This window comes from Bos javanicus, chromosome 2, assembly GCF_032452875.1.
Source record: "Bos javanicus breed banteng chromosome 2, ARS-OSU_banteng_1.0, whole genome shotgun sequence".
NCBI classification, from domain to species: domain Eukaryota; kingdom Metazoa; phylum Chordata; class Mammalia; order Artiodactyla; family Bovidae; genus Bos; species Bos javanicus.
Genome location: NC_083869.1, coordinates 24,786,853 through 24,814,742, shown reverse-complemented (window position 1 = coordinate 24,814,742; position 27,890 = coordinate 24,786,853). Strand labels below are relative to the sequence as shown.

At 40.0% G+C, this 27,890-nt stretch overlaps 2 protein-coding genes across 4 annotated transcripts in view; both read right to left on the bottom strand.

Moving 5' to 3' along the window:
- The window catches only part of LOC133258650 (small ribosomal subunit protein eS26-like), a 201,969-nt gene that overhangs the window by 97,126 nt on the left and 76,953 nt on the right, over positions 1-27,890 (bottom strand). The window lies entirely within an intron of this gene.
- Positions 14,544-27,890, bottom strand: part of SLC25A12 (solute carrier family 25 member 12) — a 98,207-nt gene continuing 84,860 nt past the window's right edge. For all 3 annotated transcript variants that reach the window (XM_061435440.1, XM_061435432.1, XM_061435447.1), the window contains 5 exons: positions 21,399-21,539; positions 19,313-19,451; positions 16,741-16,899; positions 16,526-16,616; positions 14,544-15,186 (listed from right to left, as the gene is read on the bottom strand). In XM_061435440.1, coding sequence (XP_061291424.1) covers positions 14,988-15,186; positions 16,526-16,616; positions 16,741-16,899; positions 19,313-19,451; positions 21,399-21,539 — 729 coding nt within the window. In that variant the 3' untranslated portion in view covers positions 14,544-14,987. The remainder of the gene's footprint in view (positions 15,187-16,525; positions 16,617-16,740; positions 16,900-19,312; positions 19,452-21,398; positions 21,540-27,890) is intronic.

The window sequence follows — 27,890 nt, the reverse complement described above, 5'->3', positions numbered from 1 at the left end:
TTACAATTACAGAATTCTTCCTCAGCAAGGATCTGAGCCCCACATGAAATCCCCCAGCACAGGGGGACAAAAGCCCAGAACATTTGGTTTTGAAGGCTAGAGGTGCTTTACTTTCAGAACCATAAGGCTGTGGAAACACAGACTCCATTCTTAAAGGGCACGCACATAATCTCACACACATCAGAATACAGGGTAGAAGCAGTCATAAGAAAGGAGCCTGGTTCAGACCTACCTGTTGATCTTAGAGAGTCTTGAAGAGGAAGGTGGCAACTGGAGCTTACCCTGGGGACACATATCAAGGGATCAATCCAAGAAGAATACATAACAATTGTAAATATATATGCAACCAAAATAGGATCACCTAAATACATAAAGGAAACACTCCCTGGTGGCTCAGAGGGTAAAGCGTCTGCCTGCAAGGCAGGAGACCCAGGTCTCCTGGGTCAGGAAGATCTCCTGGAGAAGGAAATGGCAACCCACTCCAGTACTCTTACTTAGAGAATCCCATGGACAGAGGAGCCTGATAGGCTACAGTCCACGGGGTCGCAGAGTCGGAGACGACTGAGCAACTTCACTTTACACTTTACCAGACATAAAGGGAGAAACTGATAGTAACAGAATAATAATAGAGAATTTAACACTCCACTTACATCAATGGACAGGTAATTCAGACAGAAAATCAATAATAGAAACACTGGCCTTAAATGACATATTAGACTAGATGGACTTAATAGATTATATATATGTAGGGAGAGGGAACATTCCATCCCAAAGCAACAAACTACATGTTAAAGTGCTCACGGAACGTTCTCCAGGATAGACTGATTCCATGCTAGGCCATAAAACAAGCCTTAGTAAACTTAAAAAAATTGAAATCATATTAAGCATCTTTTCCAACCACTATGCTATGAGACTAGAAAATTATGAGAACAAAACAAACATCTGGAAGCTAAACAATGTGTAACTAACCAACCAATGGATCACTAAGGAAATCAAACAAGAAATTAAAAAATACTTGAAGACAAATGAAAAAGAAAACACAGTGATGCAAAACTTAAGGGACACAACAAATACAGTTCTAAGAGGAAAGTTTATAGCAATATAAGCTTACCTTAAATAAATAACCTAACCTTACACTTACAGGAACTAAAAAAAGAAGAACAAAACCCAAAATTAATGGGAGGAAATCACAAAGATCAGGGCAGATATTAAAGAAATAAGAGATTTAAAAAATAAAGATTAATGAAAGTAGAGCTGGTTTCTTTGGAAAGATAAAACTGATAAACCTTTAGCCAGACCCCTCAAGAAAAAAAGAGACAGGGGCAAAACAAAAAAAAAATAAGATATAAAAAAGGAGATGTTACAACCAACACCATATAATACAAAAAATAAGAAATTACTGTGAACAGTTAAAAGCCAATAAAATGGACAACCTAAAAATGTACAATTTCCCAAGACTGAAGCAAGAAGAAAATATGAAGAGACCAATTACTAGTAATGAATTTGAATCAGTAATTAAACAACAAGAAAAAAAAACCCCAATAAATAGAAGTTGAGGACCAGGGGCTTCCCTGGTGGTCTAGTGGCTGAGACTGCACTCACAGTGCGGGGGACCCTGGTTTGATTTCTGGTCAGGGAACTGTATCCCACACGCCACAGCTAAAGATCCCTCATGTGGCAACCAAGACTTGGTGCAGCCAATAACTAATATTTTTAAAAAGTCAAGGACCAGATTCGCTTCACAGGTAAATAATACCAAACATCCGCAGGTGAATACTACCAAACATTTAGAGAAGAGTTAACACCTATCCTTCTCAAACTGTGCTCAAAAAACTACAGAGGAAGAACACTTATGAACTCATTCTGAGTCCAGCATCCCCCTAATACCAAAACCAGACAAAAATACCACAAAAAAAGAAAAAGGAAAATTATAGGCCAATATCACTTATGTACATAGATGCAAAAATCTGCAACAAAATAGCAAACTGAATCCAACAATACGTTAAAAGGATCCGACCCCATGATCAAGTGGGATTTATCCCAGAGATGCAGGGACAGTTCAGAATCTGCAAATCAATCAATATGATACATCACAAGAAGAACAGTCATCTCAACAGATGCATAAGTAGATAAGATCATCTCTAACAGATGCATAAATAGATATGATCATCTCAACAGATGTATATAAAAAGCTTTTGACAAAATTCAACATGCGTGATCACTCAGTTGTGTCCGACACTTTGTGACCCCATGGACGGTAGTGCACCAGGTTCGTCTGTCCATGGAATTTTCCAAGCAAGAATACTAGAGCAGGTTGCCATTTCCTACTCCAGGAGATCTTCCCGATCCAGGGATCGAACCCATCCATATCTCCTGTGTCTCCTGCATTAGCAGGGAAGCCCATAGACTCCTTCATCCAACAGCAACAGAATACACATTGTTCTCAAGCTCACACTGAGCGTTCACCAAGATAGACCACATTCTGGGCTATGATATATAAATAAATTTTAACCAATAGAAATCATGTAGTGGTGCTGGAGAAGACTCTTGAGGGTCCCTTGGACAGCAAGGAGATCAAACCAGTCAATCCTAAAGGAAATAAACCCTAAATATTCATTGGAAGGACTAAAGCTGAAGCTCCAATACTCTGGCCACCTGATATGAAAGCCGACTCACTGGAAAACACCCTGATGCTGGGAAAGACTGAAGGCAAAAGGAGAAGGGGGCGGCAGATGGTTAGATAGCAACACTGACTCAATGGACATGAATTTGAGCAAACAGTGGAGGGCAGAGGAGCCAGGTGTGCTGCAACCATAGGGCTGCGAAGAGTGGGACCACGTCTGGGTGACTGAACAACAATGCCTCCTCTAAGACCATGATGTAATTAAACTAGAGATCAGTTACAGAAAGGCAACTGGAAAAACCCATATGTGGAAATTAACATAGTTGAAGTAACATAAGGACCAAAGAGGAAGTATCAAGAGAAATTTTTTAAATATTTTGAATTAACTTATCAAAATTTGTGGGATGCAACAAAGCAGTGTTCAGAGGGCAATTTATAGCATTGAGTGAACATATCAGAAAGGAAAAAGATCTAAAAATAATCATTTAAGTCTCTATCTTAGAAAACCAGAAAAAGAGCAAATTCAATCTGAAGCAAGCATCAGCCTTTGACTGTGTGGATCACAAGAAACTGTGGAAAATTCTGAAGGAGATGGGAATACCAGACCACCTGACCTGCCTCGAGAAACCTGTATGCAGGTCAGGAAGCAACAGTTAGAACTGGACATGGAACAACAGACTGGTTCCAAATAGGAAAAGGAGTACGTCAAGGCTGTATATTGTCACCCTGCTTATTTAACTTATATGCAGAGTACATCATGAGAAACACCGGGCTGGAGGAAGCACAAGCTGGAATCAAGATTGCCAGGAGAAATCTCAATAACCTCAGATATGCAGATACCATCACCCTTATGGCAGAAAGTGAAGAAGAACTAAAGAGCCTCTTGATGAAAGTGAAAGAGGAGAGTGAAAAAGTTGGCTTAAAGTTCAACATTCAGAAAACTAAGATCATGGCATCCGGTCCCATCACTTCATGGCAAATAGATGGGGAAACAGTGGAAACAGTGGCTGACTTTATTTTATTGGGCTCCAAAATCACTGCGGATGGTGACTGCAGCCATGAAATTAAAAGACACTCTTTGGAAGCAAAGTTATGACCAACCTAGACAGCATATTGAAAAGCAGACACATTAGTTTGTCAACAAAGGTCCGTCTAGTCAAGGCTATGGTTTTTCCAGTGGTCATGTATGGATGCGAGAGTTGGACTATAAAGAAAGCTGAGTGCCAAAGAATTGATGCTTTTCAACTGTGGTGTTGGAGAAGACTCTTGAGAGTCCCTTGGACTGCAAGGAGATCAACAAGTCCATCCTAAAGGAGATAAGTCCAGGGTGTTCATTGGAGGGACTGATGTTGAAGCTGAAACTCCAGTACTTTGGCCACCTGATGCGAAGAGTTGACTCATTTGAAAAGACCCTGATGCTGGGAAAGGTTGAGGGCAGGAGAAGGGGACGACGGAGGATGAGATGGTTGGATGGCATCACCAACTCAATGGACATGGGTTTGGGTGGACTCCGGGAGTTGGTGACGGACAGGCAGGCCTGGCGTGCTGCAGTTCATGGGGTCACAAAGAGTCAGACACGACTGAATGACTAAACTGAACTGAAGCATCAGAAAAGAAATTATAAAAGCTAGAGCAGAATTAATTAAATTAAAAGTAGGACATTAATAGAAAAATTTTTTCAAAAAACTTTTAACTGTTTCTTTAAAAATGTCAATAAAATTGACAAGTTTCTAGTCAGGCTATGAAAGATAGAGACTAATTATTATTTATTTTTTAACTTTACAATATTGTATTGGTTTTGCCATATATCAACATGAATCTGAATCTGCCACAGGTATACACATGTTCCCCATCCTGAACCCTCCTCCCTCCTCCCTCCTCATACCATCCCTCTGGGTTGTCCCAGTGCACCAGCCCCAACTATCCAGTATCGTGCATCGAACCTGGACTCACAACTCGTTTCATATATGATATTATACATGTTTCAATGTCATTCTCCCAAATCATCCCACCCTCTCCCTCTCCCACAGAGTCCAAAAGAGTGTTCTATACATCTGTGTCTCTTTTGCTGTCTCGTATACAGGGTCATCGTTACCATCTTTCTAAATTCCATATATATGCGTTAGTATACTGTATTGGTGTTTTTCTTTCCAACTTACTTCACTCTGTATAATAGGCTCCAGTTTCATCCACCTCATTAGAACTGATTCAAATGTATTCTTTTTAATGGCTGAGTAATACTCCATTGTGTATATGTACCACAGCTTTCTTATCCATTCATCTGCTGACGGACATCTAGGTTGCTTTCATGTCCTGGCTATTATAAACAGTGCTGTGATGAACATTGGGGTACCTGTGTCTCTTTCAATTCTGGTTTCCTCAGTGTGTATGCCCAGCAGTGGGATTGCTGGGTCATAAGGCAGTTCTAGTTCCAGTTTTTTAAGGAGTCTCCACACTGTCCTCCATAGTGGCTGTATTAGTTTGCATTCCCACCAACAGTGTAAGAGGGTTCCCTTTTCTCCACACCCTGTCCAGCATTTATTACTTGTAGACTTTTGGATCGCAGCCATTCTGACTGGTGTGAAATGGTACCTCATAGTGGTTTTGATTTGCATTTCTCTGATAATGAGTGATGTTGATCATCTTTTCATGTGTTTGTTGGCCATCTGTATGTCTTCTTTGGAGAAATGTCTATTTAGTTCTTTGGCCCATTTTTTGATTGGGTCATTTATTTTTCTGGAATTGAGCTGCAGGAGTTGCTTGTATATTTTTGAGATTAGTTGTTTGTCAGTTGCTTCATTTGCTATAATCTTCTCCCATTCTGAAGGCTGTCTTTTCACCTTACTTATAGTTTCCTTTGTTGTGCAGAAGCTTTTAAGTTTAATTAGGTCTCATTTGTTTATTTTTGCTTTTATTCCCAGTATTCTGGGAGGTGGGTCATAGCGGATCCTGCTGTGATGTATGTCGGAGGGTGTCTTGCCTATGTTCTCCTCTGGGAGTTTTATAGTTTCTGGTCTTACGTTTAGATCTTTAATCTATTTTGAGTTTATTTTTGTGTATGGTGTTAGAAAGTGTTCTAGTTTCATTCTTTTACAAGTGGTTGACCAGTTTTCCCAGCACCACTTGTTAAAGAGATTGTCTTTAATCCATTGTATATTCTTGCCTCCTCTGTCAAAGATAAGGTGTCCATAGGTATGTGGGTTTATCTCTGGGCTTTCTATTTTGTTCCATTGATCTATACTTCTGTCTTTGTGCCAGTATCATACTGTCTTGATGACTGTGGCTTTGTAGTAGAGTCTGAAGTCAGGCAAGTTGATTGCTCCAGTTCCATTCTTTCTCAAGACTGCTTTGGCTATTTGAGGTTTTTTGTATTTCCATACAAATTGTGAAATTATTTGTTCTAGCTCTGTGAAGAATACCATTGGTAGCTTTAGAGACTAATTATTAATTACTAATAACAGAGAAGAAAGAAGGAATATAAGTACAGATTTCAAGGACACTAAAAGAAGAATAAGCAAAACTGTGAAAAATTCTGCCCACATACTTAATGATAACACCTAGATGAAATAGACTAATTTCCAAAAGACACAATTTGCCAAAACTCACAAAAGAAGAAACAGATCATCTGAATAGGATTATATCAAAGAAACTGAATCAATAATAATTAACCCTCAAAAAAAGAAAGCAGCACACCCAGAAGGGTTCACTGGCGAATTCCACCAAACATTTAAGGAAGAAATTTCACTAATTCTCTACAATCTCTTTCAGAGGACACAAGAAGAAGGAATATTTCCTAACTCATTCTATGAGGACAGCATAACCTACTATGAGGCCAGACAAAGCACTCCAAGAAAACTATAGACCAGTATCTCTCTTGAGTACAGATGCAAAAATCCTCAAAAGAATGTTAGCAAATCAAATTTAATTATGTATAAAAAGAATTATATAACACAACAGACTGGGATTTATCCAAGGCAATACTGGTTCAACATTACATTTGAAAATCAATGTAATCCACATCCATAAGCTAAAAAAGAAAAATCACATGATCACATTGATAAAGAAAAAGCATTAAAACAATCAAACATTCATGATAAAAACTCTCAGTAAACTAGGAAGAGAAGGGGATTTCCTCAATGTGATAGAAAAAAAATCTACATAAACGTACACTACCATCATACTAAATGGTGAGAAACATGAAGCTTCCTCATTAAGATGGAAGAGGAACAGCTCTCCACTAGGTGGGAGAAGGCAAAGATACCAGAGAACCTAAAAATGAACCCTTATATGCACAGTCAATTCATTCTTGACAAAAGCACCCAAAGCAATTCACTGGGGAAAGGACAGTCTCTCCAACAAATGATGCTGAGAAAATTAGATAGCCAAATGCAAACAGATAAATTTAGACTCTTCACACCATACATAAAAATTAGCTCAAAATATATCACAGGTCTAAACAGAAGAACTACTCATTGGAAGGACTGATGCTGAAGCTGAAGCTCCAATACTTTGGCCGCCTGATGCAAACAGCCAACTCACTGGTAAAGACGCTGATGCTGGGAGGGACTGAAGGCATAAGAAGAAGGTGACGAGAGGATGAGATGGTTGGATGGCATTACTGATTCAGTGGACATGAACCTGGACAGACTCCAGGAGATAGGGAAAGACAAGGAGACCTGGAATGCTGCAGTCCGTGGGGTTGCAGAATTGGACGTGACTTGGCGACTGAACAACAAAAGTAAAAAAAAAAATCAAGAAAATCTTGATGGTCTCGATTTAGGCAGAGTTTTTAGATGATACCAAAATCATGATCCATAAAATTTTTAAATTAATAAATTGGACCTAAAATGTAAAACCCATGTGTTTCAAAAGACCATTAAGAAAACAGACTGGGAGAAAATAATTGCAAATCTTATATAGGACTCATATCCTATAAATATGTATAAAGAACTCTTACAACTCAATAATAGAAGGACAAATCCCATCTTAAAAATAGATTAAAGACTTAAACACAAATATCTACAAGCACATGAAAAGATGCCCAACATCTTCAGTCCTAGGGGAAATGCAAATGAAAACCAAAATGTAGTATCACTTCACACCCATCGAATAATTATAAGATCAGATCAGATCAGATCAGTCACTCAGTCATGTCCGACTCTTTGCGACCCCATGAATCGCAACATGCCAGGCCTCCCTGTCCATCACCAACTCCTGGAGTTCACTCAGACTCACGTCCATCGAGTCAGTGATGCCATCCAGCCATCTCATCCTCTGTCATCCCCTTCTCCTCCTGCCCCCAATCCCTCCCAGCATCAGGGTCTTTTCCAATGAGTCAACTCTTCGCATGAGGTGGCCAAAGTACTGGAGTTTCAGCTTTAGCATCATTCCTTCCAAAGAAATCCCAGGGCTGATCTCCTTCCGAATGGACTGCTTGGATCTCCTTGCAGTCCAAGGGACTCTCAAGAGTCTTCCCCAACACCACAGTTCAAAAGCATCAATTCTTTGGCGCTCAGCCTTCTTCACAGTCCAACTCTCACATCCATACATGACCACAGAAAAAACCATAGCCTCGACTAGACGAACCTTTGTTGGCAAAGTAATGTCTCTGCTTTTGAACATGCTATCTAGGTTGGTCATAACTTTCCTTCCAAGGAGTACGCGTCTTTTAATTTCATGGCTGCAGTCACCATCTGCAGTGATTTTGGAGCCCAAAAAAATAAAGTCTGACACTGTTTCCACTGTTTCCCCATCTATTTCCCATGAAGTGGTGGGACAGGATGCCATGATCTTCGTTTTCTGAATGTTGAGCTTTAAGCCAACTTTTTCACTCTCCACTTTCACTTTCATCAAGAGGCTTTTGAGTTCCTCTTCACTTTCTGCCATAAGGGTGGTGTCATCTGCATATCTGAGGTTATTGATATTTCTCCCGGCAATCTGGATTCCAGTTTATGTTTCTTCCAGTCCAGCGTTTCTCATGATGTACTCTGCATATAAGTTAAATAAACAGGGTGACAATATACAGCCTTGATGAACTCCTTTTCCTATTTGGAACCAGTCTGTTGTTCCATGTCCAGTTCTAACTGTTGCTTCCTGACCTGCATACAAATTTCTCAAGAGGCAGATCAGGTGGTCTGGTATTCCCATCTCTTTCAGAATTTTCCACAGTTTCTTGTGATCCATTGACTTTGGCATAGTCAATAAAGCAGAAATAGATGCTTTTCTGGAACTCTCTTGCTTTTTCTATGATCCAGTGGATGTTGGCAATTTGATCTCTGGTTTCTCTGCCTTTTCTAAAACCAGCTTGAACATCAGGAAGTTCACGGTTCACATATTGCTGAAGCCTGGCTTGGAGAATTTTGAGCGTTACTTTGCTAGCATGTGAGATGAGTGCAATTGTGCCGTAGTTTGAGCATTCTTTGGCATTGCCTTTCTTTGGGATTGGAATGAAAACTGACCTTTTCCAGTCCTGTGGCCACTGCTGAGTTTTCCAAATTTGCTGGCATATTGAGTGCAGCACTTTCACAGCATCATCTTTCAGGATTTGGAATAGCTCAACTGGAATTCCATCACCTCCACTAGCTTTGTTTGTAGTGATGCTTTCTAAGGCCCACTTGACTTCACATTCCAGGATGTCTGGCTCTAGGTCAGTGATCACACCATCGTGATTATCCGGGTCGTGAAGATCTTTTTTGTACAGTTCTTCTGTGTATTCTTTCCATCTCTTCTTAATATCTTCTGCTTCTGTTAGGTCCATACCATTTCTGTCCTTTATCGAGCACATCTTCGCATGAAATGTTCCTTTGCTATCTCTGATTTTCTTGAAGAGATCCCTAGTCTTTCCCATTCTGTTGTTTTCCTCTATTTCTTTGCATTGATCGCTGAAGAAGGCTTTCTTATCTCTTCTTGCTATTCTTTGGAACTCTGAATTCAGATGTTTATATCTTTCCTTCTCTCCTTTGCTTTTTGCTTCTCTTCTTTTCATAGCTATTTGTAAGGCCTCCCCAGATAGATAGACAGTAATAAATTGTTGGTGAGAATGTGTAAAGTAGATATGTTATTTTCCCTGGGGGAGGTGATGGAAACACATTAAAACTGGATTGTGGTGATAGTTACACAGCTCTGTAAAGAATACCTTAGTAGATCTATTAAAAGAAAATTTCACCACTAAACAAACTTCCTGTTTACACACTGGAACAAGTTAGAGAACACCATGAGTAAAGAATCAGGTATAAAATGTGGGACATTCTGTAAGAAACAGTTTACAATGTTGAGGACAAATAAGCAGAGACAATTGCAGAATTAAAGACTAAAGGTACATAGCAACCTATATTAATGCATAAATCTCGATCAGATTCTGCACTAGAAAAACAAAAGATATTTCTGGAGTTGTTGCTGCTGCTAAGTTGCTTCAGTCGAGTCCGAGTCTGTGCGACCCCAGAGACGGCAGCCCACCAGGCTTCCCCGTCCCTGGGATTCTCCAGGCAAGAACACTGGAGTGGGTTGCCATTTCCTTCTCCAGTGCATGAAAGTGAAAAGTGAAAGTGAAGTCGCTCAGTTGTGTCTGACTCTTAGTGACCCCATGAACTGCAGCCCACCAGGCTCCTCCGTCCATGGGATTTTTCCAGGCAAGAGTACTGGAGTGGGGTGCCATTGCCTTCTCCTATCTGGAGTTGTTGGGGAAGTCTGAATTTTGACTGAAGATAAGATGACATTATGAAATTATTGGTCAATTTTTATGCAAGATAATGGTATTGTTCAGTTGCAGTATGTCTTCTTTCTTAGTATACAGATGCTGAAATATTTAGGGATGATATTTAGGGATGAAGTACCATGTCTGCAACATACTTTAAAATGGTTCAGCAAAAATAAATGTGTATTTGTAAAGATAAAGCAAATAGGGAAGTTAACCTGGTTGAAAGGTATTAAAAAAGTTCATTTTACCTCTTCAAACTTTTCTGTAGGTTTAAAAATTTTTTTAGAAGTGGAGAAACCTCATTCAGGCATACTTGGAATGACATTAAGAAATATATATATGTGTGTATATGCCTGTATACGTGTGTGTGTGTGTATATATATATAGCATCTAAATATATGACTTACATAGGAATGAATATATATATTTACACATACAATGTTCAGGATCTCTTTGGTGATTATAAAATTTTATTAAGACATTAAAAGGACTTAGAATAAGACATATAACATGTTCATGGATTAGAAGACCCAATATAATGACACTAATTCTCTCCAAATGGCCACAGAATCATGATCAAATCAGGCCCACCCTGTTTGCCTTTTTTTTAGTTTTGGGGAGGAAATTGACAAGCTCTTTCTAAAATGGACATGGAAAAACAACAAGAAGAGCCACAAGCTCTTGAAGAACAGCAAGGTGAAAGGACGTGCTATACCATATGCTAAAACTTTTTAAAAAGATAGAGTACTGAAGAGAGTGTGTACAACACAGGAGAAATCAATAAAACAAAATTAAAAGTCCGGAAATAAATCTTTGCATACATCAACCCTTAATATATAACTGAAAAGGCACTTTAAAGCAGTAGGAAAAAGGAAAATGTTTTTAACAAATGGTACTAGGACAACAGATTAGCCCCATAAAGATACAAAAAAAAAAATTACCACATGTCAAAGACAGTTCCAAGTAGGATGAAACCTCAATGAGAGAGGCAGAACTATAAACCATTTAAGAAGAAAATATCAGGCGTATTCATAACCTGGAGAGAGAATAAGTTTTTAAGTGAAATATAAAACATGCTACCCATAAGCAAAAATTAATATATTTGAACATATAAAAATGTTAATCAAAATAGTATAAAAAGACAAGCCACAAATTGAGAAAAGATTCTGCAATACCAATCATAAAAGAGTAGTATCCAGAATATATAAAGAACTCCCTGTAAATGCTTAAGAAAAATGGACAAAAAACTTGAACACATAATTCACTCACCAAAGATGAAATCCAAATAGTCAATAACCTTAGAGGCATTTTCCCATGCTATTAGTCAGAAAGTAAATTAGTGAAGTCTTTTCTGAAGAACAATGTGGTAATATATATACGAACAGATGAAAGGTGTTCAGCCTCATCTGATGTAAGGAAAATGCTAATTAAAACCACAAGATAACATTATACACTCAACAGATTAGTAAAAATTAAAGTGTCGGTACATTCTTGATGGAATGAAAATCAGTACAAACGTCTCTGGGAAATAGTTTGGCATGATCTAGCTAAGTTGACTGTAATAAACCCTGTACCCCTGGGTCTCTGCTCTTAGGTATACTTCCTTTTAAAAACGCATGCTGAAGTTGCTTTTTAGTCACTAAGTCATATCTGATTTTGTGCAACCCCACGGACTATATCCCACCAAGCTTCTCTGTCCATGGGATTTCCCAGGCAAGAATACTGTAGTGGGTTGCCATTTCCTTCTCCAGGGGATCTTCCCGACCCAGAGATCCAACCCAGATCTCCCGCCTGGCAGGCTGATTCTTTACCACTGAGCCAGCTGGGAAACCTTTCAAAATGCATACTCCAAATCTGAAAAAAAAAAAACAAAAAAAAAACTCTAAAACACACATACAAAATATCCAGAGCAGCACCATTTGTAATATCCCCAAATTAGAAACAACCCAGATGCCGATGTTCAGAGTAAAACAGCAAAATAAATTATTATATTCAAACAATGGAATAAGCAAACTACAGCTTATACAGCAAATTACAGGGATGAATTTTATAATGTTTAGAAAAGGGAACAAGTCTTGAAAGTGTAAAGTATAATTTGATTCACAAAAATTTCAAAAATAGGAACTAAAAAGTGTGTTTAAGAATGTATATATGGGTGGTAAAACTATAAAGAAATGCGAAGAAATGAAGAGCCAGGATGGTGCTAAAGAGGACCACAGGAGTTGTGATGGAAGGATCCTCGGAGGGAACTTCTGAGGTGTCAGAAATTTTCTTTCTTGACCCGGGTAGTTACATAGGTGTTTATGACCATCTCCTTAAAAAAATATCTATGTGTATGTATCTGTGTATACATACACATAAAGATGTTTTCATAGACTTTCTGCATACTCTACAATCATAAAAAGATCCACAAATGGTCAGTAAATGCAAAAAGACATTTGACCTCACTAGTAATTAGTAAAATGAAAACTAAAACAGCATTGATTACCTATCACGATTTGCCTAAAATAGATTGACAATATCCATTTTTGCTGAAGCTGCAAAGAAATAAGAGTTCTCCGTATGCTGTCAGAAGGAAAGTAAATTTGCAAAGCCTTTTTAAAGCAATGTGACAACATATATAAAAATGTAAAACCCATTTATCTCATGAAGTACCAATTCCAATTTTAAATATCCATCCTAAGGAAATATTAGCACATGTACAAAATATGTATAGAAAGGTGTTTACTGCTCACTACAGCTTTGCTTGCAATAGTTAAAAAAAATGAGTGTCAATAAGGGAATATTTATGAAAAGTATCATAACCCATATACTAGAATACTATACAGCTATTAAAAATTAAGATAAATCTTTATGAACTGACATGCAAAGATCTCAAAAGTGAACAAATGAACAAAAGCAAGTCACAGAACACATACACAGCATAATTCTATTTTAAAAATATAAAAACGTATATGAATATATATATATATATATATATATGTATATGTATGAAAACAGACTAAAATTTTATACTCTAACTTGTGAGCAGTGATTACCTTTGGGGCAGGGAGAGGAAGGGAGAATTAGGGTAAAGAGGGCACTTTTACATCTTATGCTATATTTCTGAATTTTTGTAAGAACACATCCACAGACTACTTGTTCATTTTTAAGAGGTGGTAATAGCAAAACAACTGTGTTGCTATTTATTCCATTCCAATGAGAACAACTGAATACATTTGGAAATAACTTGCTTTCAAAGCTAATTCTTTTGTTCTGGAAGGCCTCAAGAGAGCCTATCGTGTGTTACAGGGCTGTCAGCCATCAACTGGTGAACCATGTGTAGGATATTAAGTGACTTGGTTCATCTCCAGGCTCACCCCTTGAAAATATTTGCATACATTCTCCTATCCCAGCTCATTGGCAACGACAGTAATGTTTTCCCAAAGCACTTTGCTAAAGTAAATAAATTCTGATGCTACACATCAAATCACAAAGAGCAAAGTGTAGATGTGGCTGTCAAGATGTATGTTTAGGTCTAAATTAGCAATCACACCCTTGGTGAGTGACTTTTGGAATAAGCAGTTTGTATTTAGATTCATAAGGAAGAAGCTAGAGCCCACTAAATCTTCTTCTCCACTTACTCCACCATAGCCCTTTCCAAGTCAAATGATTTCCTATAAAAGCAGGAAAGAGGGAAGCCTGATCACTAGTCATTGGCAACTGGTAGTGAATCAAAATCAAAAGCACTATCAGTACATTTATGAAGGAAAATCCAACTCCATGCATACATTTTGGTGTGCATTTTATTTTTGATTGGAATCATATCCATACGAATGAAAATTGCCAAAGTATTCTTTACTCTTTTGAAAGCTAGGCCCTTGCCTTGCTGTGTCAGAGGAAGGCAAAAACTAAGCCAGTAATGCTGGAGACATCCCTGCTATATGCGCACTGACAGGAGAGGCGCTGCCTAGGAAATGCCTTTTGGTTGATGAACAGAGGAGAATCTATACACACGTGAAATACAAATGGAAACACCAGCACACGCAGTTCGTTAGCCTGGTCCTCCGGCATCCACTGGCATGCATCTGTTGCAAAGGGTCTCTTATTCAATGGTGTCAGCACTTGGTCTCATTATGCCTCTTATCAGCAAATACCTTTCTACTCCAGAACGGAAAACAAGCTAGGAATTAATTACATCCAATTTGATGCATTATTTCCATAAGTCACCAATAAAAGAATGAATTTAATTTTAATACATTTATTTTCGTGTGATTCTTAATAAAACACTTTCAAAACATTCTGTACATTTCAAGCCACTCAGAACTGCATTACATTCTATAAATGAGATTTGTTGGGATGAGGTGCCAAGATGTCTCTGTACAAAGATGTACAATATGTACAGTCGCTGTAAGTGCAAGCTGTGCAAAGCAGTCTAGAACACTAATTCATGCCAAGGCTTAGAAAACATTTCAACACATAAAACTAAAGCTTCAAACTGCATTGTAATTTTTTTTTTCCTGGGCAAATGATTAGTTTATAAACAAATATATGTATATGTCATATAGAAAGAATAATTTGATTCTTCAGCTCAGTCAGCACCATGCAGCTGACTGGATACATTACAAGGCTGCTCTCCTAGGCTTCTCTTTCTAGGGCGCCATTTTGCCACACTGAATGGTTGTCTTATCACTGAGCTGCCGCCGCCACCTTTGGCTGAACCACAGCAACACTAGGAGGTTTAAATTTGGGGAGATAAAGGCCAAACTTGTTCTCAATGCCAGCAAAAGTGGCGGTGGCGAGTCTGTATCCACCGATGTGATCAGGATTGGCAGGAGGAAGGTCTGCGATGCGTGACTTAGGTGTTGGTTCTGAGCCAGAGGGTTTGCTGTTGATAGGAAAAGTCAATGGTCAGTGTATTCAAGATTGATGAACAGCAGACACACGGCACTGAGGAGCAACTATACTCCAAAAAAACAAACCAAAAAAATGAAGACGACACACCACTGAACACTTTCAGTCTGACCCATGTGTCACCAAGAAGAGTATCCAATTATTTCCTTGTCAATTACGCTGCACTAGTCATGATTTATAGCTGCATTGAAAGCAACACATTCACATATTTGATTTAGAAGAGAAATGGCCTCCATTTCATACACATAAGTAGATCCACAGAAAGAGAGACTGGAAAGAAATACACTCATATATTACCACTCTGGGAAGTAGGATTATGAATGATTTTTCTATTTTCCCAATTTTTTACACTAAACATAAATTAACTGCAGAAAATTTACATTTTCTTTTATTTTGACATAATTTTAAAAGCTAACTTTTAAAGTAATAAGCTCGCGAAGGTTATTACTAAAATTATTTAAAGAGAAGTAAATATAATTCTTACTTTTTCCAGAATGCAAAAGTATTGAAAAGCCTGAAACTCTGAGATTGTCCTTACTTTCTTTGTATAAGTCCCTCAACTTCTTGGTTCAACAGCTAACTCCCTATCTGGCTTATGAGCAGGAAAAGAATTCATAGGTTTATGCAGTAAAGACTCAGATACAGAATTTGATCTTCTGCTGAAAAGCTGGTAATTGCTTGCTTTGGGTACAACCTTCCCCTCCCAGCAAATTCAAGTGATTCCTCTTGTCCATGGTGAAAGCTTCAAGTACTAACCGTCAAAAGGCGCAATTTGTGGCCTAAATCTCACCAGTGATTATGTCCATGGGCATAACCTTTCTTTGAACCTTTTTTTTTTTTTTTTGCAGAGAATTAGTTCTAAGAACTTCTAAATCTATCTAATAATAAATTATGGTGAATAATGAAATCATGAGGGTGTGAAAGGGCTTGAATGAGTTTTCAAAAGTTTACAAAAGTGTAACTAACACAAATTTATATTACTTCTGGTAAAAAGGCCAAATAAGGACCTAAATCCATGAAGCTCAGTATCTGCTTACACTAAAAAGGCAACTATTCATATTACATTTTAATTTGCTTCCTCTCTAAACTTTCCCCAAGCAGTTGCTTAATGCTATGTATGGGGTCACCCTGTCCAAGTCTTACTCCTCTAACAGTGAAGAATCTTAGGCCCATGGTTTGTTTTAAACGTATTGCTGCTGTAGGGTCCTCTGTCCTGTCGGTTGCTATCCCAAAAATGCCTTTATAGGCTGAACAAACACCTGTCTGGGGTTTTGGTGCTTTCTTTATAAGGGAGTTTGCAAAGTTGCACTTACAGGCCTCCAAAATCAATGTAAAACCACCGCTGGAGAAGTTCATAGGTGACCAAAGTAACACCAAACTGGGGAGAGGATCGAAACACTCGAGCTAAAAGAGAGAGAAAGGGGGAGGGGGGCAGTTAACAGCAGGATGGCTACAGCAAAGCCCACAGGTGAGTAATGGGAGCAGGACCCCAGTGCCAACCAGCCTTTCTGCACGGCTCCAGCCCTACCTGCAGTTCCTTTCCAAAATGCTGAGGGCCCTTCTTCCCGGAGTATCTTCCTGAAACAGTCGATGACACCACTGTATGTCGTCTGGCCAGCGCGGGCAGCCACCTGCAGTCTTGTCTTGATGACATCAGCAGGGGTCACCAGAGAAGCAGCGGGCACACCTTCCAGGAGAAAGGCACATTTAATTCATCCCAAATACCTTACAGAGGATAGACAGACTGCTAACAACCAACAGTACAATTAGCAACTGTAACTGCTTTAACTCAATGCTTCTTAGATAGATACCTTGGGCATTAATGGAAAAAGGAGATATAATCCCACTAGCTGCTTCAGTGGAGTCGGGGCAAAACTCTTATTCGTTCTGAATTAGGAAGATCACTCTATGTTGCATGATCCCAAAGAACAGTGAGAGGAATAAATGAAGCAATATTACTAGGACAACTCCCAGTGTTCCCCTTTGGGTTTCAATTATTTTATTACCTCTTTCCTTTTCTTAAATAAGACAGTATTTTCATGTATAATGAAGAATGAGGATAATGTCAATTTAACGAGCTGCTAAATATATCTGATAGCAAACTGTAGTGTTGTTTTTTTTGCTGATTCCTGTCACCTTACTGTATGAGGTGAATATCAATACTCATATCCACTCACCCTTTGAGGGGCTAACTTGAGAGTTGACTGTGACTCCTTTCAGACATGCTTATATGACAGAAGTCATTACAACTGAAGCAGAGGAGGCCAGGCAACCAGTTAGGGAACAGTAGGGGAACTGATCATCAAAAGGCCTTGTCAGCCGTTTCCTGTGCCCCAGCTCCCTGGGGCCACGCTGAGATTCATCAGCAGCAGGACACTCAAGAAGGATTTCACAACCACACCTTTCACTTATAAAACAAAACAGGGAACAAAGAAGCAAGATAATCTTCCTCAGGGGGAAGAAATTCAATTTGGCCTGAATTTCACTGAATCATCACTAGGCAGATGGAGCCGGCCACTCAGGGTAGGTAGTTGGGGCGGGCGGCGGGGAGGGCTCTGTTAGAGACGATGCAAATATCCTCCCGCCAAGCCCTATACCTTATTCACATGAAACTAGGTAAATTGCTGCCTTTGGAATGTTCTAAATCCTGAATGTTCTCAGTGCCTGCCAGCAAAGCTTTACAGGTAAAAATTAGAAAAATTCATTTCTAATTCTGAAAACTGACATCAAGTGTCTGTGGGCAAGAAGCTGGTGCTGACAGCTCCATGAAAACGTTTACTTGGTCCCATCAGCCACTGGCGAAATGCCTGTCCGTGATTAGAGTGTTCTTTGCTGCTGTCTGGATAGCAGAGAGCAAAGATGAGGAAAGATGTGCTGGCCCTCACTTCAACTGGGGAGGCTCTGGTGCATACCTGAAAGGAGCTGGATGAACACTCAGTGCCAAGGCTGAGCGGGTAGCATTACTGGCTTTTGAATTATAACCGCAAGTGACTGCCCCAAATAAGGGCTCAAGGCTCCCTGGGAGAGTTTCTTCCTCATCACGAGTCATTCCCTGTCATCGTGGATGAGAAGAATGACAAGTCCACCCAGCGCCCCTGGAACCCAGGGTTCCTGCTCCATACCACACCCCCAGGGGTACCCAGGCTGCCCTGCTTTGCTGAGCCCACAGACCAGAGGAGAAGGCACGTAATGCAGGAGCCTGGGTGGTCAGAGCCACCTGAGCAGCCAGGGACAGCACTGGGCTTGCGTTCATTCACCTCGCCTGTCTCTCTCCCTAAGCAGTGGTGATGGCAAGTAAACACATGCCCTTTCCTTCTTCTGCCAAGTCTGAGGATTGCTGCAGTGAAGGACAACCTGGTCCTGCCCTTCTATCTGGAATCAGCTCCCTCTCAACACAAGAGAAAGGCTGGAGCATGGGATTGAGAGGAAGCTTCTTAGCACCGTCTTGCATTTGAAACCCCTGCTTCCAAGGGGCTCCGGGCACAGGAGAGAGGGCAGAACTTATGTAAACAACCATTAATAAAAGACAAAGCATGTTAAGAGCCAAGAAGAGATGCCACCGCAGGGTGGTGCTGCTGAGGAAGTATGACTTTGTTTGGTCTGATGAGGATGATGGTAGAAGGAACATGGACAGTTTCAAACTCAAGTTGGAGCCAAATCATGTTGATTCTACTATACAGAATAAGAAAGTGAGGGGATACTAGACCTGTGCATCAGGATGAGGTGCAACAAAGCAACTGATGTGATGAAGAACTTTTCTACATTAATGCTCAGCTTGACTGCACCCAAGGTTTCAGGGGCAGAGGAGGCTAAGAAACACAGTAACTGATGAAAGCCCAATTGCGATGGGCAGAGCTAATTTGGCTGCGAGTTCCTAAGCTGCATTAAGCTGTTTATCCACATTATGCAAATGTAATTAACGCTCATCAGAATTATAGCGCACCCCACAAAGGAGAAAAGGCAATCATATTTAAACTAAGTCAGATACAAACAATAACCTTTCCAGAAATAAAGAAGAGGAGCACAGAGATTCTGTACTTAGAGAATGGGGGTGGGCTGGGTAGGGACTCTTTGGGCTTAAAAAAAAAAAAAATAGTTACCTGCCATGGCTCCAGCTGCAAGGAGATTTATGCCTCCCACGTGTCCGTTTTCATCAGCCAGAAGTAGTTTGCAGTGAGCATAAACAGGAAAATAAATTGCAGAGAAGGGAATGTCTCGGAGGAAACACGCTTTGGCACCCTGTCACAGAGTGAGGAAATAGTGCAAAACAGTTGTATAAACAAGGTGTGAATGACCACGAGGGATCCAGGCTGACAAGCCTGAAATGTCCCTCAGACAGCATTGAGACTGACATGGAAGAGAGACAGGATAACAAGTCAGGCACCGGGAACTCGAGACGGGGCTCAAAGTTTGAGAAAGTCTGGTGAATCTGGGAGTCCTAGAGTCAGTTAACGATGGTATTCTGACAACTAAGAATTTTCTGGCATTTCCAGTATGGATTCATATTTTAAGTTTAATAAAAATTCAATGTTCAGACCTTCTGGGTCGCCTTGGTGAGTGCCAGGGGATGGGTGTGGCTGGGAACAGACTTGTTTGATAGCTTGATTTCAAAGCAACCAACAAAGGCAGCTCCTCAAACTAACAAATTACCAACTCAATCCACCCAGCTTAGAGCCCCTGAAGTACCAGGTAAGAAGCTATGGGTAGGAGCCATGGATAAGGAAGGGAAGCTTCCTTGGTGGCTCAGATGGTAAAGAATCTGCCCCCAATGCAGGAGACTTGGGTTTGATCCCTGGGCCGGGAAGATGCCCTGGAGAAGGGAATGGCTACCCACTCCAGTATTCTTGCCTGAAGAATCCCATGGACAGAAGTCCATGGGGTCTCAAGGAGTCAGACACAACTGAACAACTAAAACCTTCTAGGGAAGGGGAAAAAGAAAGCACCAAACTTCCCTCCTCACTTGCCATTGTCCTAAATGGCAGAGGACAGGGAAACCCAGACAAAATATTTTAACAGGAAGTTTCCCTGAGAGTAGAAATCCAGTCAGACAGCTTGTCTTGGTGACTGACACTGCCCGTTCCTCAGCCCACGCTAGCCTACTGCTCAGGCTTTAGCCGGCCAGGGAAATACTCCATCTTTGGTACTTGTTTTCCGGATGGCTCTGTTTTTAAAAGACAAACTCAAACATTAAAGAAAAAAAAAATTCCTGGGACTCTCTGAGAAATGCTAAGTCAGTTTTCAAAGGGAATTCTAAAAAGGATGGCAGTTGGGGGTAGAAGGGAAAGTATGTACAAAATTCTCAGGACAGGCATCATTGGTTTACTGGACTCCTAAGAGCTGTGTAGCTGTGATTCTAATCGAGAGAATTTCTAATTTCCAATTTGCAGCTACAGAAGCCAATTTATACATTTCTACAGTGATGGATCTATAAATAAATCAGACGCTGTGGAAACACAGTTGTCTATAAAAGCTAAATTTTTGTATCCCTCCCCTTACACCAGGCAAAAGAAGAGAAAGAAATACTCTTCCTTGTTTAAGAAAAATAATAGCTTCTGCTCCATTACATCTGATCTGTAATGATGGGAGTAAGCATACCTGCAGGGAAGGAATCTGTTGACTGGCATTTTGCTAAAGTACAGTACACTCTGGTTTGCTTTTGTTTTGCTTTTTTAAAATGCAATTCATTATTGACAAATCCCACCACTTAACTTCTTAAAGACTTGAATCCTACCAAACTCTACTACTGTTTCACTGTGGTCAAATTATTAAGACAAAGACAAGCTCCTACTGGGAAGATAACAATAGAGAGAGCTCAGACTCAAAATAAACATAAGACTATTTTGAAGTCAGTCCTTAAACCAGCCCCAAAAGAACACCAAAGAAACTTTTCCCATATCCACCGGTAAATAAAAGGCTGTGAGCCTGGAGCCAGCGGGTCTGTGGCGCTGGCCTCCCTGCTGGCAGCTTCATAAAAGCCTGAAGATGGTGTGGTTGTGCATCCCACTGCCTCTAACAGAAGTGTCCTGATTTTTTCTTTTTGTTTTGATTTTCTACGCTAGGAACTACCCTGCTGGACAAGATTGTTTTTCCATTTATGGGGAAGAAGTCTGGTTTTGACATTTTTTCACATTTTTATGGAGTACACTACAACCTCTCTATTGAGATAACCCAAGGGAATCTACCCACCTTATACAGACCAAAGAGTCCCAGGTCCCGGAGCACATTCAGGGCACTGACCCTGGGTCCTGTGGTGATCTCTCCAGCTACCTGTAGGCGAATCTTTACTATCTCCAGAGGATTAGTAAAGATGACCTGAGAGCCGCCAGCCTGCAGGCAAGAAAGGAGAGACAGAGCAGATTTCCATATCAGAGCCCGACTGACCCAGAGTACAGCCAAAAAAAACCTGGGGACCTTCACACTGTACCCCTTTACTCCTCCCCCTTTTCGGGGAGGGGAATGAGAGTCCGATGCTTTGGCTGATGCTGGAAGGGCCCACAGGGATGGCCCCAAACTCTGTCTCAAATCAACTTATGTCTAGTTTTGCTTCTATTTGAAATGTCAGGAGTGTTTCCCAGACCAGTCTTTCCTGGGTCAACCCAGCCATATCCAAAATGGCAAAACTAATAAACTCATTTGGAAAACAAAAGTGAAGCCAGATGTGGCAGCTGGTGCTCCAATGAAAGGGAAAGAGATGGTAGGAGATTGACTGGTAGCTTCTACCAAGCTGGAGCTAAAATTCGGATCTACATAGCTTCTTTGCTCTTCTTAAAAGCAAGCAGTCTCCTTAGCTCAACCACTTGCTGCCACTTTCTTGGAGTGTAGAACAATTAACACAGAGGTGTTTTTGCCCCAAGCTAGTCAAAGGTGGAAAGTCTCCTCTGGTTCAAATTCTAAAATGTATTATCCTGAACAAAACTCTGCAACTACATCCACACAAAAGAACATAATTTGGAAGGACAATTGCAGTATCATTTCAAGACCAAACTAGAAACACTGTTCAAGACAGAGATGGGAAATGGAGCATCTAGCTATCACAAGTACAAGAGAGGGCAAACCAAAGCCACACTCCACACTCATCCATGGTGAGCGACCATAGGGATATTTAAATTTAGATAATGAAAGTGTATCTGCACTGGAAATCTGTTGGGGCGGTGGGGAGAGAATGTTTAACAAAACTGCTACCAACTCTTTTTTTGGTTTCCATAAGAAAAAAAAAAGTGTGTATGTGTACACATATGGATACATAAAAATAAATAAAAATTTAAAAACATAAATATATATACATTTCCATTCATGAAGTGAAAAAAATCTCATTTGCACATTGTCATCTTAAGTGTAGCTGTTTAATTATATAATCAGAACCACACTCATATAATCATAATTACATTACATAATCCTAACTTCTCTGTAATAACACGTCATATGTGAAACAGGAAACAGGTGCCTCACGGGGCACTGGAATTCCACAGGTATAGAAGGACTGCAAACAACACCCATAAAACCCACAAGCCACATGCAATGCCACTTCAATACTCTACCTTCACCCATATCCCTGTTCATTTTTCTGAAACCCACAGCCCTCCAGACCCCCTTTCCAAGGGGCAGCAAAAAGTCCCAGACCATTCTCCTAACTGACCAGGGGCTATAAACCGACAACACACTCCTGTTCTCACCCGGATCCCTCATTCCTATCAATATCCACAACTGCCAACACCGACTCAAGATCCCTTTCCTCCTGGTGGGAAGCTGACTGCCCTGGAGTCGTCAGGGCCCTCATCCTCTTTTCGTCCACTGAGCACTGAGGGTGCAGCAATCTGCTGTCTCTCTCTGGATTTCCTGCAACTCCCAAATCTACACAACCCAGACCACTGGCACAAAGGTTCCTGAGTGACGCCTGATCCAATTTTATATGTTGATTTGTCCCTGCTTCTGCCTCTTAATCTGTTGCACTGCAGGCAAGAGAAAGTATTTCAATGTTTCAATCTAAGGAGACAATACTTTGAAAAGGATTGCTGGGTGAAAAATTATGTTAAAATGATAATCCAAGTAATTGCTCCTGTAGCTAGTATTAAAGGCCAAACCAATTATAAAAGTTTACTACTTCCTTGAAACCTCTTGTTTAAATAATGGTTGCAAAGACTATCTCTGGGAAAATGCGCTTTATGTTCTAAACTAAAGCAGATTAAAAAAAAAAAAGCATAAAATGTTATTATAATCCCCCAAATTCACCACTACCAGATGATGTCAACCCCTGGGTTCTACTCATTAAATGTGGACATTATGTTTAAATAAATACAAAGTTCTTTCATGTTTTTAATCATTAGTAAATTATCACATCCTGCAGAGTAGGAATACTCCAAATAGCACTGTGCCCCCAACCACACAGACACAGCTTCCTCCTCTTCTGTCTCTCACAGACCCTTCTGGAAATAACTGTCAGTTTAGTGAAGTTTGTAGTTAACAACTCTCCAAATTTCTTCCTACATGTACATGTAATAGGCTTTCAATTAAAACAGTACAACTAAAAGAAGGAAAACACAAACACGTTAACCATTACACCCTTTAAGATCTGTTACCCAGCACTCGCACTGCATATACAAAAAGGAAATACAGTCAAAGCTAGGCTTCTTCCAGTAGTGCTGTACAGATGTGAGAGGCGGACCATAAAAGAGGCTTTTCTTTCAGCTTTCTTTCATCAGTTAGAAAGAATTGATAATTTCGAAGTGTGGTGCTGGAGAAGATTTGAGAGTTCTTTGGACAGCAAGGAGATCAAACCAGTCAATCTTAAAGGAAACCAACCCTGAATATTCATTGGAAGGACTGATGCTGAAGCTGAAGCTCTAATACTTTGGCCACCTGACGCGAAGATATGACTCACCGGAAAAGACCCTGATGCTGGAAAAAACTGAAGGCAGGAGGAGAAGGGGGCGACAGAGGATGAGCTGGTCGGATGGCATCACCGACTCAAAGAACATGAGTTTGAACAAACTCAGGGAGATAGTGAAGGACGGGGAAGCCTGGCATACTGCACTCCGTGGCGTCACAAAGTTAGACACGACTGAGCAACTGAACAACAATACCAACATATACTAAGTCCCATCAACACACTGGACACAATCACAAAACTAAACATATATATATTTATGTTCATATATATGTAAAATACACGAAACATAACAAGTGAATGTGTAAACAATGAAATGACACTACAGGCAAGGCACACACCTGTGTGTGTGTTTCACACCTATGTATGTACTCCACTATGGCTGAAGGAGAAAACTTCTACCAACTTCATGATCTATATATTCTTTAAAAATAATCATTTTTAAGAACTTTATAATAGACCTAGGAATATATAGACAATATCCAGATGAAACGGAACGAGACCCTGTGGGATCCTTTCTGTCTCCCATTTCTAGTTTGTAGGAAATAGGTCTCCTTCAGCCTCCCTGACCTTCCCTGAGTTCCAAAGGACAGATTCAAAGAGTTGCTTTTCAGGAAAGGGAGGGAGCAGAAGCCCAGAGACACAAGTAACATCAATGCAGCCAGGAGGCAGGGTTCTGGTTCCTCCCCAAGAAATATACATAACAAAGTACCTTTGACTTCTATAGGAACGGAGGCCCCCACGAAGGTGGACTTCAGGCTTAGTACAAGACTGCAGGAGCCCTGCCCTGTTCCCTCACCACTGACTCTGTACACGGTGGAAGACAATGAAGACTGATCCCCCTCCCCAAATGATTCTCCCTTTAAAAACATTCACAGTTGAGCAGAATCTTTGAAGTTGGTTTTTGGACACGAGTCTGCCTTCTGCCCAGATTGCTGGCCTCCTGAATTAAGCAACCTTTCCTTTTCTAACCAACACTCACTTCTTAAGTACTGGCTTTCACGCTGCAAGCAGCCAAGCCTGAGTTCAATAACATAGAAACACTGAATAATAAAGATTGCTATCTAATTTGCCTAAAACTTTGGATACGTTATAACACTTAAAGGAAAACACACAAGGCAAATATACACTGTCCTTTTTTAAGCTCTGAGGTTAACCACTCTCATACATATTAAACTGGGAACAGGGAGAAGGGGGAATAAAATCTGCAACTAATTCAATTACTCTGATAACAAATCTAGTGACAAAGAACAAGATTATGATGTTATCACATCCTTAACTGTTTGCCCTCTGAGAAACAAACACATGAGGAAAACATCATTTCTCCTCTATTTTAAGACTCTACTGATTCTGATATCATGAATTTAATAACATATTCACAGGGGAAAAAAACACTACTTACAGTAAGTATCATCACTGAATATACAGAATTTCAGATGTGTTAAAGTGTGAAATAAAAATATAGTAACTTTTCAATTAAAAAAGTATCTGTATTTTTACAAGTAGGCTGACATTTGCTATTTTTAAAAGCAACAAAATTAAACAAAAAAATTAAAATGACCAATAAGTAAATATTTAAGCACAAATAATTCTATGCTCTTATTCAGTCTATAATATTAGGTAATAAAATCATGCTAAGTGACATAAACAGAACATAAAACACTAGGCACCCATTTATCATAAATATGTCAAAATTTAGTTAAGTTTATCAAAAGCAGAATAGCTTAGAGATGAAAACATTGGTTGCATCCCCGGGAGAAGTAAATAGCTAGGAGAAAGAATCTGCAAAGCATATGCCATTATATCTTTTAAATTCTGAATCAAATGAGTGTACTAACTACTCAAAAACAAAAAACAACCCCCACCCCCGCCACCAGAAATAAGAAACAGAACTGGTCTTAGAAACAATGGCTCTTTTTACAGACCAGGTCCTCTTTCATACATGCTTCCCCACAGTAAACTTGGGAATTCATATACTTTAAATGCATTTGAAAAAACTAGTTAGCCCTAGTTATCTGTGGATCCAAAATTTTTAATAGGCTTATCTACCTATGCATATACGGACATCAAAAAAAATCAAACTAAGTAAAGCTAGTGATCTGAAATAATAGACATTGAGATAAATAAAACTTCAGGTTAAAACATGATGATACATAGCTACGTAGGCTTAAATGAACACTGTGTAATTTGATGTCTTCCTACCTTCCTACCTTGTACTTGTGTTAACTAGCATACCATTTCATACAGTAATACCTTTGGTGAACTTTTTCACTCATCAAATCACCAAAATTAATTTGTAACCTCTAACTGCTAAACTTCCCTTTCAAACTTATTATTGTTTTAAAGAAATGCAAGCATTAATGCTAAAACTGACTTAGATGCTCCCATTTTTCAGTATTAAGTTGTCATTTCTTTGTTCAGAACTGAATTACAAATGACACAACAAGACAGAACAAATCTCATTTTGAATGAGGCTTACCCACATCCAACAGAAAAGAGAGAATGGAAAAGCCGCCGTATCATCTTGTGTTGCAGAATTCTTTAATGGGAAAATAAACCAACTAAAGCTGACAACTTTAGTTATTAAAGCTTTAGTGACTTCCCTGGTGACAGTAAAGAATCTGTCTGTAATGCAGGAGACCCAGGTTCGATCCCTGGGTAAGGAAGATCCCCTGGAGAAAGGAATGGCAAGCCACTTCAGTATTCTGGCCTGGAGAATTCCATGGACAGAGGAGCCTGGCAGGCTACAGTCCACGGGGTCGCAAAGAGTTGGACATGACTGAGCGAATAACAGACAAAGCTGACAGCAAAGTTAGGAGAAAAGGATGTAATGCTGAGATGTCACCACTCACCTTTGATGTTCCTGAGACCAAGGGGCTGCACACAGGACTGGGCCTGTTAGACCTGCCTGCATAATCCTACCCAGGGGCAAAGACCACAAAGACGCTGGGGATCCAGCCACTGGCTGCATGACCCCCACCCCCACCCCTCCACCCCCGTGCACCAAGTCCCCTGTTTACTTCCCTCTTTGATCTGTTGTCTCTTATAGTTTGAAACTATTTCCCTCCAACTGCCAAATGTCCAATCCAAACAATTCATTTTATAAAGTCTTCCCTTACAGAGACAAATGAAAATCTAACTTCAATTTAAGGCCATATCAGCTCCTTGAACAGATGTACAAAATATATGCATTTAAAACTGCCAGAAAAACAAGTAAGAGTCATAGAATTAGTTGTCACTTTGACTCAAGCAGGATGGAGAGAGACAGTGGCTCTGGCTCACAATGCCATCAACAAAGCATTCTTATTTTATAAAGCAACGGGAAACACTACGGTTCGCTCTAAAATAGTCCAAGACAGTCATAGTTTAAAAGGAGTGATGATAAATGCCAGGGTGTTCAGAGATAAAAACAGATTAAATTACACATACTGACATAATATATGTGGACTTTTAATATGTGTGCATATGTATGCGTGTTCATGTAAGGATGCAAGCATAAAGTTGAGACCACACTGGTTCCTGGGGATGGGAGCTGAAGGGACCATTTCCAAACAGCTCTTTATAGAGATCTGCAAGCTCAGCTTGTTGAGAAAGACATGGCTTGGGGAGCTAGTGAGCTACCACTTCGGGCTCCCAGGATTAGTAAATGCTCCAACTAACAAGTGGGCCTCTTGCTACACCTATATGGGCATGGATATGGTGGTGTGTGAGCCCAAGCGCACACATAGGCCAAAGGGAGAAAAAAGAACACAAAGATTCCGGGTTTGGAAAGCTGTCAACCTATATGGTTGTTA